General features: G+C 41.4%; 1 protein-coding gene across 2 annotated transcripts in view; it reads left to right on the plus strand.

The window, feature by feature from the left end:
- plod2 (procollagen-lysine, 2-oxoglutarate 5-dioxygenase 2) overlaps nucleotides 1-12,393 on the plus strand; it is a 30,459-nt gene extending 18,066 nt beyond the window's left edge. The window contains exons 8-20 of one of the 2 annotated variants that reach the window (XM_046371572.1): nucleotides 929-1,030; nucleotides 2,998-3,123; nucleotides 3,230-3,351; nucleotides 4,014-4,118; nucleotides 5,008-5,133; nucleotides 6,134-6,275; nucleotides 7,017-7,079; nucleotides 8,375-8,488; nucleotides 8,787-8,852; nucleotides 9,074-9,178; nucleotides 10,150-10,296; nucleotides 10,541-10,666; nucleotides 10,849-12,393. In XM_046371572.1, coding sequence (XP_046227528.1) covers nucleotides 929-1,030; nucleotides 2,998-3,123; nucleotides 3,230-3,351; nucleotides 4,014-4,118; nucleotides 5,008-5,133; nucleotides 6,134-6,275; nucleotides 7,017-7,079; nucleotides 8,375-8,488; nucleotides 8,787-8,852; nucleotides 9,074-9,178; nucleotides 10,150-10,296; nucleotides 10,541-10,666; nucleotides 10,849-11,004 — 1,500 coding nt within the window. In that variant the 3' untranslated portion in view covers nucleotides 11,005-12,393. The remainder of the gene's footprint in view (nucleotides 1-928; nucleotides 1,031-2,997; nucleotides 3,124-3,229; nucleotides 3,352-4,013; nucleotides 4,119-5,007; nucleotides 5,134-6,133; nucleotides 6,276-7,016; nucleotides 7,080-8,374; nucleotides 8,489-8,786; nucleotides 8,853-9,073; nucleotides 9,179-10,149; nucleotides 10,297-10,540; nucleotides 10,667-10,848) is intronic. The other variant, XM_046371573.1, reaches the window with a different exon arrangement.
- Nucleotides 12,394-13,876: the final 1,483 nt, after the last annotated feature.

Raw genomic sequence — 13,876 nt, forward strand, 5'->3', positions numbered from 1 at the left:
TAGGTTTCTGTTGACCCCCACTTTTTAGTTTTTCGTCCAACTAACATCAGTTACCAAATATTGCATTTCAGTGCATGAATTCCCACACATTCAGGAAATATACATACTGGTCTTATGGTGCTTGCCAGTAACCCTGGCCATAAAAGTCAGCTCATTATACAGAAGAGGGGAGAAGTCTAGCCAAAACTGGGCTTTAATTCTTCTGCCCATGTGTCTGCCATTTTCGTTTCGGCATTACTCTCTCTGTATTAGAGGGACGGGCTCAGTCAGCTGAAAAGCAGGATGTCCGCATGATAACATCATCATTCTGTGGAGGTTTTTTTTCCTTGTCTTTTTCCTTCCCCGCTTCCCTTCACAAGTTTTGCTTCACCACCAGCCGCCTGCCACGGCTCTTCTTTGGTAATGATTCAAATTCACCAAAATGTTGAGTCATTCTTCCCGCAGGCTTCAGCATCTGGTGGAGAAGCTCTAAATGGTAGATCACAAAATCCTTGTCCCAGCTGTGGTTTCTGGCATTTGGTTTTGCACAGCTGGAACTTTGACCATTAATTTATTATTACTTTTATCATGCAAAGTTGCAAATACAAAAACTGTGTGACAAGGGATTTGTTCGTGCCCCCCATAAATTTCAACTTTATGGTGCGCGCTAAACAAAAGCACACATAATTATGATTACAATATATTGATATATTGACATTTATGAGGAGATCTAAGAAGAAAAATTATTACACCAGACTTATCTTCTCCTAAATTCCCACAAGAAGCCAGTGGGATGAAGATTCACAGTCGTATCCCAAGACAGGACATTCCAAACACATCTTAATAATAGAAGGGAGCTCATCCAAATCACAGAAAAGATTTCTGACTTATGCTGATGTTCATCTTATGTAACCAGACATTCACCTGCTCTGAATTCTTTCTTTTCCAGATATACCTGAATTACTTGGCCAACTATGTCCCCAATACATGGAACTATGAACACGGCTGTAGCCACTGTGACGACGATGTTTTGGACTTGTCTCAGTTAAAAGTAAGTGCTTCAAATTTAGCCCTCTATTTACTGTCCTCTTTAGTCCATTTTTTTAAGTGCAGGGGTGGAAAGTATGAATTAAGCCAACTCCCTGTGGACATAGGAAAGGATGAAACATCGCCGTGGTCTCCAGCATGAACCATCCATCTGTTTCTGTCTAGACAGCAGGAGAGGAGCCCAGCTTGTTCTGTTATAACAGATAAGCAAGACCTTTGGTCCTGTGCACATTCCCATTCCAACAATAATAGGTTATGTGCCTGCTGGTCCTTTTGGACCCTCTTAAAAGAGCATAAGTGCCAGGGAAACTTCTTGGGGAAAAGGAAGCAGTGCGCTGCTGTGGTGCAGGATATGGCTTCTGGGGTTTTCAGAAGGGCTCATTTAAAGGGGTGTCACTGTCGACCAGCTTGGCTTTTAGCGGACTTCTCAGTATGGGTTTTATCCACAAGAGTAAGTTATAGTGGTTACGCTGAAAATTTGTCACAGAGTTCGGCCAAGGTTGGCGAACATATAGGCAGGCACTACGAAATGTCCCTGGCTACGTGGTTGCTTCTGTCAACAATGTTACCAAACTTCACTTCTCTCTTTGACAGTTTAGCAGTTAAGAGTTTGCGTGTGCAAAAGATCCGAGTTAATCTTTTATCCTTGTTTTCATCCACTTTGTTTCTGCAAATTAGTTTGGTACAAACCAGTTAAAAAGAGCCAAGTGTAATTAAATAGCATGGTCTTCACACTACACAAGCAGTACATTGACATTGTCTGTCGCAAAATCTAATAGTGAGACATGAATTCCAGAAAAATTACTCGAATCCTGTAAGCCCTATAAGAAAATGTGCTTCAGTACTTTAACTGGAGCTGATTCAACACAAACCCAGGTAGATGAAAGGCATCTATGTGGAAAACCTTCTGTAATGAATGCAGAACAAACGCTGCTTCACAATAACAAGCAAGTCAGTAAACATATTTCATTCTGCTGCACAACTCACAGTGTGAGTTTGGGACAGAGACTTCTGGGAGATCGGGTCATGTGGAAACACTGGCCTTACTGTGGTGAACCCAGGTCGCTGGCAGTCTAGCTTGGTTCTTTGTGTACTTTGGTTTTGGAGAAAAAGCCTAGGCCTTGCAAAGACACTTTGAGTGTTATACTACCAAAAGCTCTACACTGAGCTCGCCGGTCTCCCTTCACTGCCTGTTCAAGTGAAAATCTAGGTGTCGCTTCTGTCTCTTTTAATAAATTCTTTAGTTATACTTTACTATGTCCTTCTGGCCACTCTTTTGCTTTGGCTGCATGCCCCCTGTATGTCTGTAACAATTTAAACTCAAATTGGCAAGATTCACAAGTTCCCCTTCTTGTGCCTGAAACACAGTCATTGTGGAACTCGCAAATTAGACGGTTCTATGCGGATCCCTTTTCATCCCTGGCCCAGACCTTTGCTATGAACTGGTCAGGAGGATCAGGGATCCAGACAGAGCTGTGTGGGCTAGAGATGGAGTGTCATGGGAAAATGTTTCCTCTTCTTTCCTCTGTGTCTCTTGATTTACTTCTCTTTGGATCTTCTTTGCCCCAGCTGCCTGAGGAATAATTTTATAGATGGGCAGTCTTCTGAAAAAAGTTATACGTGGCAATCTGAAGTCAGAAGTTACAGTACCTGTACCTGCGTGTGACAGTAGGTCACTAACATCAACTATCCTGGTCTGTAGAACCAAGAGAAATGCAATATTCTTTTTGCACAGATTGTGCTAAACATAAACAGTTGAAATTATTTTTTTTAATAAGGTAACAACATTATAGAGAAAAATTACAAAAATTGTATTAGTTAATAGCAACTAAAGCCTCCGTAGGAGCTTCGCTGTTTGCTTATGCCTGACGTGAAATGTCAAATCATTAGTGATTTATTTTAAACAACCTTTCATAACCAAGCTGTTTTGTTTGAAATGGTACTAATTCGTCTCTCCTCCAATCTAAACAGGAGTATCCAAATGTGCTGGTTGGAGTATTCATTGAGCAGCCAACTCCATTTCTTCCTGAATTCTTCCAGCGGCTCCTGACTCTGGATTACCCCAAGGATAAACTCAAACTTTTTGTCCACAACAACGTGAGTGTGTGCAGCTGTGCTTTGGCTCTCTACTGCAGTAGATCTCTTCCATGCATGGGATTCTCATATATGGCTCCTAATCCATTAATGTTGGCTCCCTGCTCAGGAGGTTTACCATGAGAAGCACATCCAGAAGTTCTGGGAAGAGAACAGGAACGCCTTCAACAGCTTCAAGGTTGTGGGACCAGAAGAAAATCTGAGTAAAGGAGAGGCCAGGAACATGGGCATGTACGTGTGTCTTCTCTAAATCACCTCTCAGATCTTAATCATCGTCTGAATGAAAGCTTTTAAAGATTTAATGATGCTTTCTTGAATTCTTTTAAATCAATTCTCTTTTGTTGTAGAACAGGGTTAATGAGTTGTTCCCCAGGTGGTTATGATGGCCCTTCATGGCCCTCAGGTGTTCATTTCAAACTAAATGTTTTATGTATATACAGTAATGTAGTTGAAATATTGTCAGCTCAATAGTTACCTCTCCAGACTTGTGATAATTTGTCCCTTCTGGCTAGAGCGAAATGAGAGAAATGTGCATATGACATACTGTATAGCACTTAAATAGGTGCACTATTTCTCCTGGATTCCTCCTATATGGGCCAGCTATAGTCTATTGTCAGATTGAAAATTTAATCTGTGAGGCTTCATCACAAAGATCCTATTAAAAGCACAGCACGCCTAAAAGCATTGGTCAGGACATCCCCATAATGAAGGCGTCTAGGGTTTATTAACAGTCTGTAATCTTCCTCAAATCACATTATCCACCGGAGGCTTAAAGACAGTTGGTGAGAGTCTGACTCTCTGTGATTACTTCCAACTACTTCATTGACTGGAATCAGCTCTGAGTTGAATAATCGCTGCTGTCTCTGCCATGTCTTTGCCTTTGATTTCATTAGGGATCTTTGCCGTAAGGATGCCATGTGTGACTACTACTTCAGCTTGGATTCAGATGTGATGCTCACCAACAGACAGACACTGAAGCTCCTCATTGAGCAGAACAGGTAATCATGTGATAACTGGAGTAGAAGCCACACCCATTCAACGAGCCTCCCTGACTGGTAGCTGTTGTGATCGCTGAACCATTGAATTTATCCCTCAAGTGGTAAAACCACAGGAACATTACAGCCGAGTGAATGAAAGTTTAAAAATAAGTGGCTCTGGCTTCCTGTTTTTGCGTGGCCACATGGAAACACTGCAAGTCTGTTGCGCTAAGCCCGAAATGCCACTTTGCATTATATAAAAACAGGCATGCAAACCCTTTCCCGTCTTGAATGTGAAGAAACTGTCCCACGTCACATGTCACTGTGGCAGTTGCATGGTATTGTGACCTGTTGGAGGCATGCAAACTAAAAGCCTCCTTTAGGATATTTCAGGACAGCATGAGAACTCTAAGCTGGCACTGAAGTTGCGACAGGAACCAAGAGTAGCGTTAGTATACAGTACTGTAATGCATCCATACCAAACAACACTGTGATTTATGGCTCAATTATTTTAAGTCTGCCCAGTTAATGTCATATGAAAGAAAAAATCCCTTTCATTGTGGTTTGGATTCGAAAGACTAAAAAGACAGCAGTGGAAAAATCCTGTGTTACTGTATTTCATGCAAATTCTAAGAAACAGACCATATTCAGTGTTTAAGAATCACACTGCTGCAGCAAACCATTAGAAGTATCTGAATCCAGTCAAGTATGATTTACGGATCTGCTAGTGCCTTGGCAGTGATCATACCTTTCCAAGGAGAGGTTGATCTCCTCGGTGCAACATGCTGGTTTTACCACTTAGAGACCCAGTACATTACTGTAGGTGGTTGGCTGCCTGTGAGATGTTGCTGAGCTTTATCTGCTCTGACACAATTACCAACTCTTCACTCTGTCTCTTGCTTCCCTACAGGAAAATAATTGGGCCCCTTGTCACTCGTCATAGCAAGTTGTGGTCCAACTTCTGGGGAGCCTTGAGCCTGGATGGTTATTATGCTCGCTCTGAAGATTATGTCGACATAGTGCAGAGAAAACGCATGTAAGTCAGGGTACACACAGCAAAGGCTTTGCATTTTCATGGCTCACATGCCAGTGTTGGTTCCCTCAGTGTCCACGACTAAAATAAATCTTCTCTTCTTGTGGTGCACCAGTTCTAATCTCTGTTAGACATAAACAACAAGACACTTAAGATGCCTTTATTTTGAGCCACATCTTATAATACACATGTGAACATTCATTAAAGCAACCTGAGCAATGATTTCATGCTGGGCATCAGACCTTGAGGCGTAGTCAAACTCACTTTTTCTTTCCGATTGACCTGCTTTTTATGAATTTAAAAATAACTTGAAATGGTGACCAGATGTTGTAAAGGAGTAAACTTTCAGCCACCAAGTACAAACACAGCCTCTTTGTATATCCTCAATTCCTCTCCTCACCTTCTTTCACCTTTGTCCCTCCCACCTGATATGCCACATGAAGGGACTTGAGAAGAAAGGAGTTCAGGCAACAGGAATGTAACAAGATGAGACAATTCTGCTACTCCTCAGCCATATAAATATGACAGATAGCACAGCTGCATCAACCGTCTATTGTCTTTTTGTAGCCCACAGCTGTATTTTATAAGGTCTGTCAAATCACCACTTTTAATTAATTGATCAACTTGGCACAATGTAACATACAACTAATACAATTCACAAATACAAAGTGGGTCCTTGCAAGTCCTAGTCGTTGGTCAGGGTGGAGATGGTTGAGGTCTGGATCTGGCAAAGACCGAAGTGCAAATGGAACTGGTCGTGACAAAGTGGGTGGAAAAGGGAGGTGAATTTCAGGGAAAAAAATGCAAACAATTACAGTATTGTTATATGTAACTGTCACCAAATAGACAAAAGATTCTCAATGAATAACGTCTTGTACTATTTGTATACACTTTTTTTTTTTTGTTTAAACCATACTTCAACAGTACACTCTCTAACTACTTCTTCAACATACCTGTACTCATGTGGACTTCCTTTCACTTATTCGTGTCATGTTGTTTCTAGGGGTGTGTGGAACATTCCTTACATGGCACATGTATACCTTGTGAAAGGCAGTGCCTTGAGGAATGAACTCAAAGAGAGGAACTACTTTGTTCTGGAGAAACTAGACCCAGATATGGCTTTCTGTAGAAATGCCAGAGAAATGGTAAGAATGCTCAACCTCCATCTTCAAGGATTCATCTTTTAATGAACACATATTGAAGGTTTCGTAGTAGTGGCACTGTGTAGCATCTATAAAAACATGTCTGCGTTAGTCAGTCAAATTCATATAGAAAAGATTCAGGAGTACTAGTTTAAAAAGACAATGAATCTTAACCCTGACAAAAGTCTACAGCTCAACGGAAACCAAAGACTGGCAAGTATGAGATGTTTGAAATGTATTTGTCTGTCAACAAGGCATGAGCGTCCCCTGTTTACAGTTGCTCTGTGGTGCTTTAATGTTCTCTGCTCCACTTGGATCCCATAATCCTTCACTTTCCCTTGTCCTTGTTGTCATATGACCATAGACAGTGCAACCGGTTGCAGTGCCGGGTTGGCTTGTGTGCTGTGTGTTTTTCTTTCCGCTTGTAAACCGTTCATCCAGCTGTGTTGTACGTCACCAACATGTCACCCGTGCTCTGCACTAAACAACTAGCATGCATGATCCAAACTCGGTGTACTTTCTGATTGCTTGGCCTTCCTCTCCAGCATGCATCACCTCCCACGTTAACCCACAAAAAAACATCAGCTTCAGAGGGAACCTTGCTCCTTTTTCATGCAGGCACATGTTCTCTCCTCCTGAGTTGCTATGTATGTGACATATATATTTTAACTGTCACCCTGTGTTGTTATTTTGAAACAATAATTTATGTTATCCTATTTACATGATGCTTCTCCTTTATTTTAGACCAGTCACAGAGAAAAAGACTCCCCTTCTCCGGAATCATTCCATATGCTCAGGCCCCCAAAGGTTTCCATTTGTTTTGATTATTCTGCTTTCTGAAACATCCATTTCCAATGGGTTAGCACTTTGGACCTTTGGCTCATTTCATGGGCAGACTCTTTTTCCCATGCAAAAGACTTAGCAGATTTGAATACAGATTTATTCACATTGCTGGCTTAAATTCTTTACATCCTGCAGATACATTTAATTAAGTAAAATACTAGAATTGCATATTTCTCTATTTCTGTATTCTCATTCGGAAACTAATTTTAATATTGAGTTCCTGTCTATGTTGCTGCCTGTATCCTCACATAAGAATTTAGGATGTCTGGCAGCTCCTTGGAAATTGATGTTGACATTTTGCTTGAGTTTAGGTTCAAAAGCAGATATTTGTCTGAGCTAGGGAGAGAGAGACAGAGAGAGAGAGAGAGAGAGAGAGAGAGAAAGAGAGAGAGAGAGAGAAAGACCTGCTTTGCATCCTGTTTCTTAATGCCTACCAAGAGGACATCAAGGAGGAGAAAGACGGTTGGAGAGTCAGTTCACATGCAAGTCCCCTGTCCTGATGCTTTACCTCGAACAGCCAAACCTTACAGAAAACACATGTAACCAGCTGCTCCATCTAAACACACTGACTGATCTCAGACTAGGCTCCAACAATATTTCTTTTCACTCCTGTAAACCACCTGGTCTAAATCACAGCTTTCTCACGATGATCAAGATGTGCATTAGTAATTTGGAAACTTCCACCAGGAATTTGCAAAAACTGTAACCTAATTCGTCATCTCTTGTCCTCCACAAAGCCTAGTCTGATAGTGAGTCCAAATCCACGCACACACAGCCACCTCCCCGTGCTTCACTGTAAAGGGAATATCATTCCTGGATTTGCTTTGCCCCAAGCTGCCCAGCACCCCTCTGTTCCTGTTCTCCCAGCCATCTCACCTCACTGCCCCACCCTGTCCTGTTCCCAGCCCACCAACACTCTGCAGCCCACCACCCATAAATAATCTCAGATTATTTATATGGCACCTGCGTCTCTATCCAAGTTGAACATAATTGATTTCAGTGTGTTAAAACACACTTGAATCACACTTTATTTTCACTTTGTGCTAATGAAGCTTTGAAGTAGTTTGCCATAAGTTACTTTTTGTCAGCTTGAGTGTTCAAGTCCTAAACAGTTGGCACAAGTCAAACATGCAGTAGTGCACGTATGTAGTGTAAATGTGCACTTGTTACAGTTGTGTAGATAGGAATCCTTCCTGCAAAGAGAGATTTCAGCTGAAAACTTTTGTGAAACTGATGGAACTTTTTCCTGTTTGCTGCAGGGAGTCTTCATGTACATAACAAACCGGCACGACTTCGGGAGGCTCATTTCCACAGCCAATTATAACATTTCTCATTATAACAATGACTTGTGGCAGATATTTGAAAACCCTGTGGTAAGTCATTATGGTCTTTCATTATTCCTCATTATTCCAGAATAAAAGGCATTTTTTTTTCTCAATAGCTGAGATAAACAGCAGCCACCTGTAAAGGTTATTAGCCATAACGGAAGGACTACAGATGTGATTTTAAAATGACAACTTCAGTGTGATAAGACTCCTGACTGATAAGGCTTTGTGATTTATTACTGCATTTGGCAAGCTGGGACCCGCCATGTGGGAGAGGGGATTAGCTCTGCATGGTATGCAGTCCCAAAAAAAAAAAAAAAAAATTCTTCCTGGTTTGTCTTGGCAGGACTGGAAGGAGAAGTACATCCACGAAAACTATACCAGAATTTTCACTGAGAACTACACAGAAGAGGTGTGTATTGAAGTGTGTGTATCTCATGTGTTCACAGCCTGAGAGACTGAAAGAGAAGGACATAATTTAATACAGAAATCCCAACATCTGTTTTTAACATATCTGGGCATTACATCAGAATCACTGCAGCTTAAGGTGAAGATGTGACTCAAGTCTGAGAAGTCTGACCGTGTGTGTGTGTGCGTGTGTGCGTGCATGTGTGCGTGCGTGTGTGTGCACAGCCTTGTCCAGATGTGTTCTGGTTCCCAGTATTAACAGAGAAGGCCTGTGATGAAATAGTTGAGGAGATGGAGCACTACGGATTCTGGTCTGGAGGCAGACATGAGGTCAGTGCTGATAGCTTGGTTTCACTGAACACGGAGCTAACATGTACACACATGTACTAGTTTTTCTGCCGTTATGTTCACACATCTTTATGAGGGCAAGAGTGTGCCAAGAATAATGATCGATCTAAATCTTCTTCAAATTGTTGCTTTTTTTACAGATAGACCAATTATTTTAGCACAAAGTAACACAATGACTGCACACAGTCAGCACAGTTGGAAAAACCAGAGCTCATTTTGTAATCTTCAGAAGAAGCCATTTGATGTAATTTTTTCAGTATGTATCACAAAAGAAAGTCTAACAACTTCCAAATACCCTGAATTAGTTAATCAACAAAAAGCTTATAATGTCAAATTGTGGTCAATTGTTTGTTGAGGGTGTGTTTAGCATATTGTGTGTGTAATTAATCAAATCCAGACACCAGATGAAAGGACATAAGGAAATAATCCATCATGTTTCTTGTAAACTTCATTGTATCAGCCTTCTTGTCTTGGATGGTGAGATGAGTTACTTTAAAGTACCTGTCACACCCTTTTTTTGGGTGGGTGGGGGTTCAAAGCCAGATGTAGGGAGGTCCTCTCCAGGTCCACCATTTAAATGTTGCCAAATAAATGGTTATGATGTTATGCTTTATGTTTATGGCGTCTAATTCGTGTGGCCTCTTTTATGTTGAAACTGGTAATCAACGTGTCGGAAAGTTTTCCTTGGAGACTAAATGTGCGCAGATATTTTGACTAACTCTGTTTGGGAAAAGGCTGAATTTGGATGGGTCATTAAGCCTCATGCATGCAGACAACAGCACAGCCTGCGGTTTTAAAGACACATACAGATGGAGACATACACACACACACAGGCACATCATCATCATCATCGGCGCTTTGAAAACCGCGGTCACACATTGAGGTTGGTCGGTCATTTGTTCCGTCGTTAATCACGCTGTGATGTGCTTTATTTTCTTTCCGTTTTTCCTCAGGACAAACGGATCGCTGGTGGTTATGAGACTGTGCCCACGGATGACATTCATATGAAGCAAATCGGCTTCGACAAAGAGTGGCTGCACTTCATCCGAGAGTTCATATCGCCCGTCACATTAAAGGTTTTCTCTGGCTACTACACCAAGGTTAGTGTGACTTCATGGAGAAATTACGAAATATGAACAGTAAAGCCTACCTCTACTTGCCCAAAAGCTAAAACTGAAGGAAAAAAACTGGCTTTTTATCCCCATGGAGCCTGTTCTTACATGCACAGCACAAGACAATCTTCTGTGAAATCTGAGCTTCAGCAGCGGCTGACAGGTTTACCATCAGGGTGGGTGACACACTGACTGTCAGCTAACTTGATCTATTCCTCTGCTTTCATCACAGGGTTATGCTGTAATGAACTTCGTGGTAAAATACACACCTGAGAGGCAGGCGTACTTGAGGCCTCATCATGACTCCTCCACTTTCACCATCAACATTGCCCTCAATAATAAAGACAAAGACTTTCAGGTAAAGAGTTTGTGTTAATGAAGATGAGTCATGATGTTTTACAGTATTTCACAAATTTTAATCCAGTTCTTAAAATCATAATTGTTCACCTGCGTGTATGACACGTGCATGATATGTGTATGACACGCATATGCATATTCTACATATGTCAGATAAATCAAACTTTCCTTTCCTCGCGTTAGGGTGGAGGCTGCCGGTTCCACAGGTATAACTGTTCTATAGTTTCACCACGAAAAGGCTGGAGCTTCATGCACCCAGGACGACTGACTCACCTCCACGAAGGCCTGCCCACCACCAACGGCACCCGCTACATCGCAGTGTCCTTCATCGACCCTTGAAATGATTGACTGTCTGATCTGATCATACTGTAAATTAGACTTTTGACCTTGCTTTGCTTTTTTTTTTCCATAATTTGTTCAGTTTTGTCATTTTTAACTTGTTGTGTCATTTCAAAGCAGTTGCTTTAAAAGAATAAATGATTGCAAGAAAGGATTCTCTGTCAAACAGAGCATAGAGAGAAAAAGGAAGTGGCAAACAATTCACATTTTAGACAAACAAATTAGAAACAAGTATATGCTGGCCAGACACATGATTGTGTCACACACACGCACATACACATACACACTCACTTATCAGTTAAACCATGTGTTTTTATGTTTAAAACCAACATCCTGTCAGGAATTATTGGTTCTGTAGCTTGTCATGATTGAACATTGTCATGCCAACATCAATAAAATGCACTGACAGCTTTGCTAGCAGTTAGCTTTATCATGCTAGCATACAGATGGCTGTTGTGTATCTATCTGTAATTCAGGTAAAATGTCACTGAATGCATTTATACTGTAAAAACTTTGCCATTGCTTCAAAAATGACTACTGGTGGATCAGCAATCTATGTTTCTGCGTCGGAGGTTTAATGGAACAATTCAGGTTTTTTGAAGTGGGGTTGCTGGAGGTACCATCGTGGATGAGGGCAGGAGCAAAACATATTTTAGCCACATCAAGATCAGTTAGTGTAAAGTGTACTTTATTTTACATCCATCTGTGCTCTCTTCAAAGCCACTAGACTCCTTTGACAAAAACAGTAGTTTTACCTTGCAGGACAGAGTTGCTCATCTACCGCTGCCTCGTTAGGCTAGTTTGTTTGTGTTATTGTGTTACTATGGTGATTTTTAAGGTTACTTCAGATTCACTGAAGTCACAAAATAACACAAACAAACTTGTCACCTTTGTTAAAGGAGTCTGCCAGCTCTGGAGAGACCAATATAACCGCTTCAGTTCGCCGCTGTAAAGGCCTGCCTGACAGCAAAGTAAAGCAGCACATTTCAACATTTGGAAAAATACCTCGTTCAGCCTCACTTCAAAGAACCTGAACTGTATATTTGGTGGCGTTCTGCCCTGAAAGAGCTTACATTCCATTTGTGATTTCAATGAAATTAAAGTTTGATATGGGCCCAGTGAAAAAGAAATCTATTGTGGCAATTTTGCACACCAGCAAAAACAAAACAGCAGAATTCAGTATGAATTCTGCCTGAATGAAGTTCAATATTCTGTTTTACTTGAAAGGATATCCTTCCTTTTTTTATTGGAAATTGAAAACACTCATTTGCTTTCCTGAAAACATTTCTGCAATATTTTTCTGAGATGTGTGAATGGGTTTTGAAACAAAAATTAAAGTTGTTTAACTTATTGTCAAAGTTTAATAAAAAGTCTTTATAAAAAACCAAATGTTTTGTTAGGTATTATTCTGATTATCATCTGCAAGTGATTTTGCATTCTAAGCATACAATAGTCCTTAACATCTCCACTGATTCAGCTGGCTGAAGCAAAGCAACGTCTGGAAGTGATCACTCGCCACTTCAGACAGACTTGCACTGTGTTGTTACGAGATCGCTTCATCTTCTAAGTTTGTCAGGTTATAATCCACCAAACACGTCACATGCAGAAACAATCAGGCCCAGTTTGGCCTGGAGCACTGCTTCACTGCAGGGAGCAGCCCTGGAGTGTTTAGGCTGTGGCGTAATGAAGTCCACCAGTGCAAATGTAGTTCAGTTTACTTTTGGGGCTAAGTGTAAACCTTATGGAAGTTGTACAGATGAGGGCTGTAAGACTGATGACAGAACTGATGGGGAAAAGTATGGAGGGTGGGGTCCACAGGAAATTTATCATCCTTCAGAAAGGGTCAGTGCTCTTTTAGTTCATGTCTTCATGCCATTTCTATCAGACAGCTGGATTGAGCAACCAGGGCAAGTGATGAAATGTGACTAACTGAATGCTGGAAACAGATAAACAAGGGGACTGTGAGCAATTACAAACCTCTAGACACACGCCAGTATGTAGTGGAAATAAAATACAGTCTCAAGTGCTTCATTCTCAGACCATCATCTAAAATCTCTTCACCTTGCTATCAAATCTCATTACTTTTTAGCACCTGCAGTCTCTTTTCACCCCCTGAGGCTCATGTTTTTTACCCTGCAGGTTAGACTTCCTGACTAGGCACACGTTTCTGCTCCCCGTGAATCCTGGGTGAAGGCTGAATATCTGAGTAGCTGTTATGAGGCAGAGTGGAGGGAAGGAGGAGACTGAGGTCAGCATGGGGGAAAGGCTCTTTCCTGCTCAAAGAGCCCTTTGTGGCCATCGTTTTCCCTGGTATGCCCTGTGTTCAGACCCTCTGAATGGGTGACATTGATCCCAGACCAGGCATGCGGGAAAACCTGCATACCTACTAAACTAGCAAGCTTTCACAAGAATGGCTTTGTTAAAAGGCAAAAACAGAAAAATGTGAAAAATGTGTTAAGCCTGATTTATTTCTGAACGTCAGATGAAGAATAAAGCAACCTAGGTATTTGAAATGCAAATGCAGGTTGTTTAAGATCCTTTGAGTAAAAGTTGAACGCACCAGGAGGCTCAAAACTCGCCGTTTTCATGCTCATGTTTATGGTCAGCTGCTCTGGAGATGGGAAATGTGATCCTATACCAAAGTCAATTCAAGTGTGCCACTAACTACAGGGTGCCCAGCAACATATGGTGATTTAATCATTACTGTGGCATATACTCTGGTCCTCTCTAAACACAGGATTTAAATTAAGTGTTTGCAACGTTGTGAGAATGCAAGTGCCTGAGGCCAGTCAATGTGTGGTCAAAACGGGTGCCCACAGTATGGAGGAAATCATGCTGTGATGTGGCAGTCACGAGCAGATTCCAGCCTGTT

Source organism: Scatophagus argus, chromosome 18 (assembly GCF_020382885.2).
Source record: "Scatophagus argus isolate fScaArg1 chromosome 18, fScaArg1.pri, whole genome shotgun sequence".
NCBI classification, from domain to species: domain Eukaryota; kingdom Metazoa; phylum Chordata; class Actinopteri; family Scatophagidae; genus Scatophagus; species Scatophagus argus.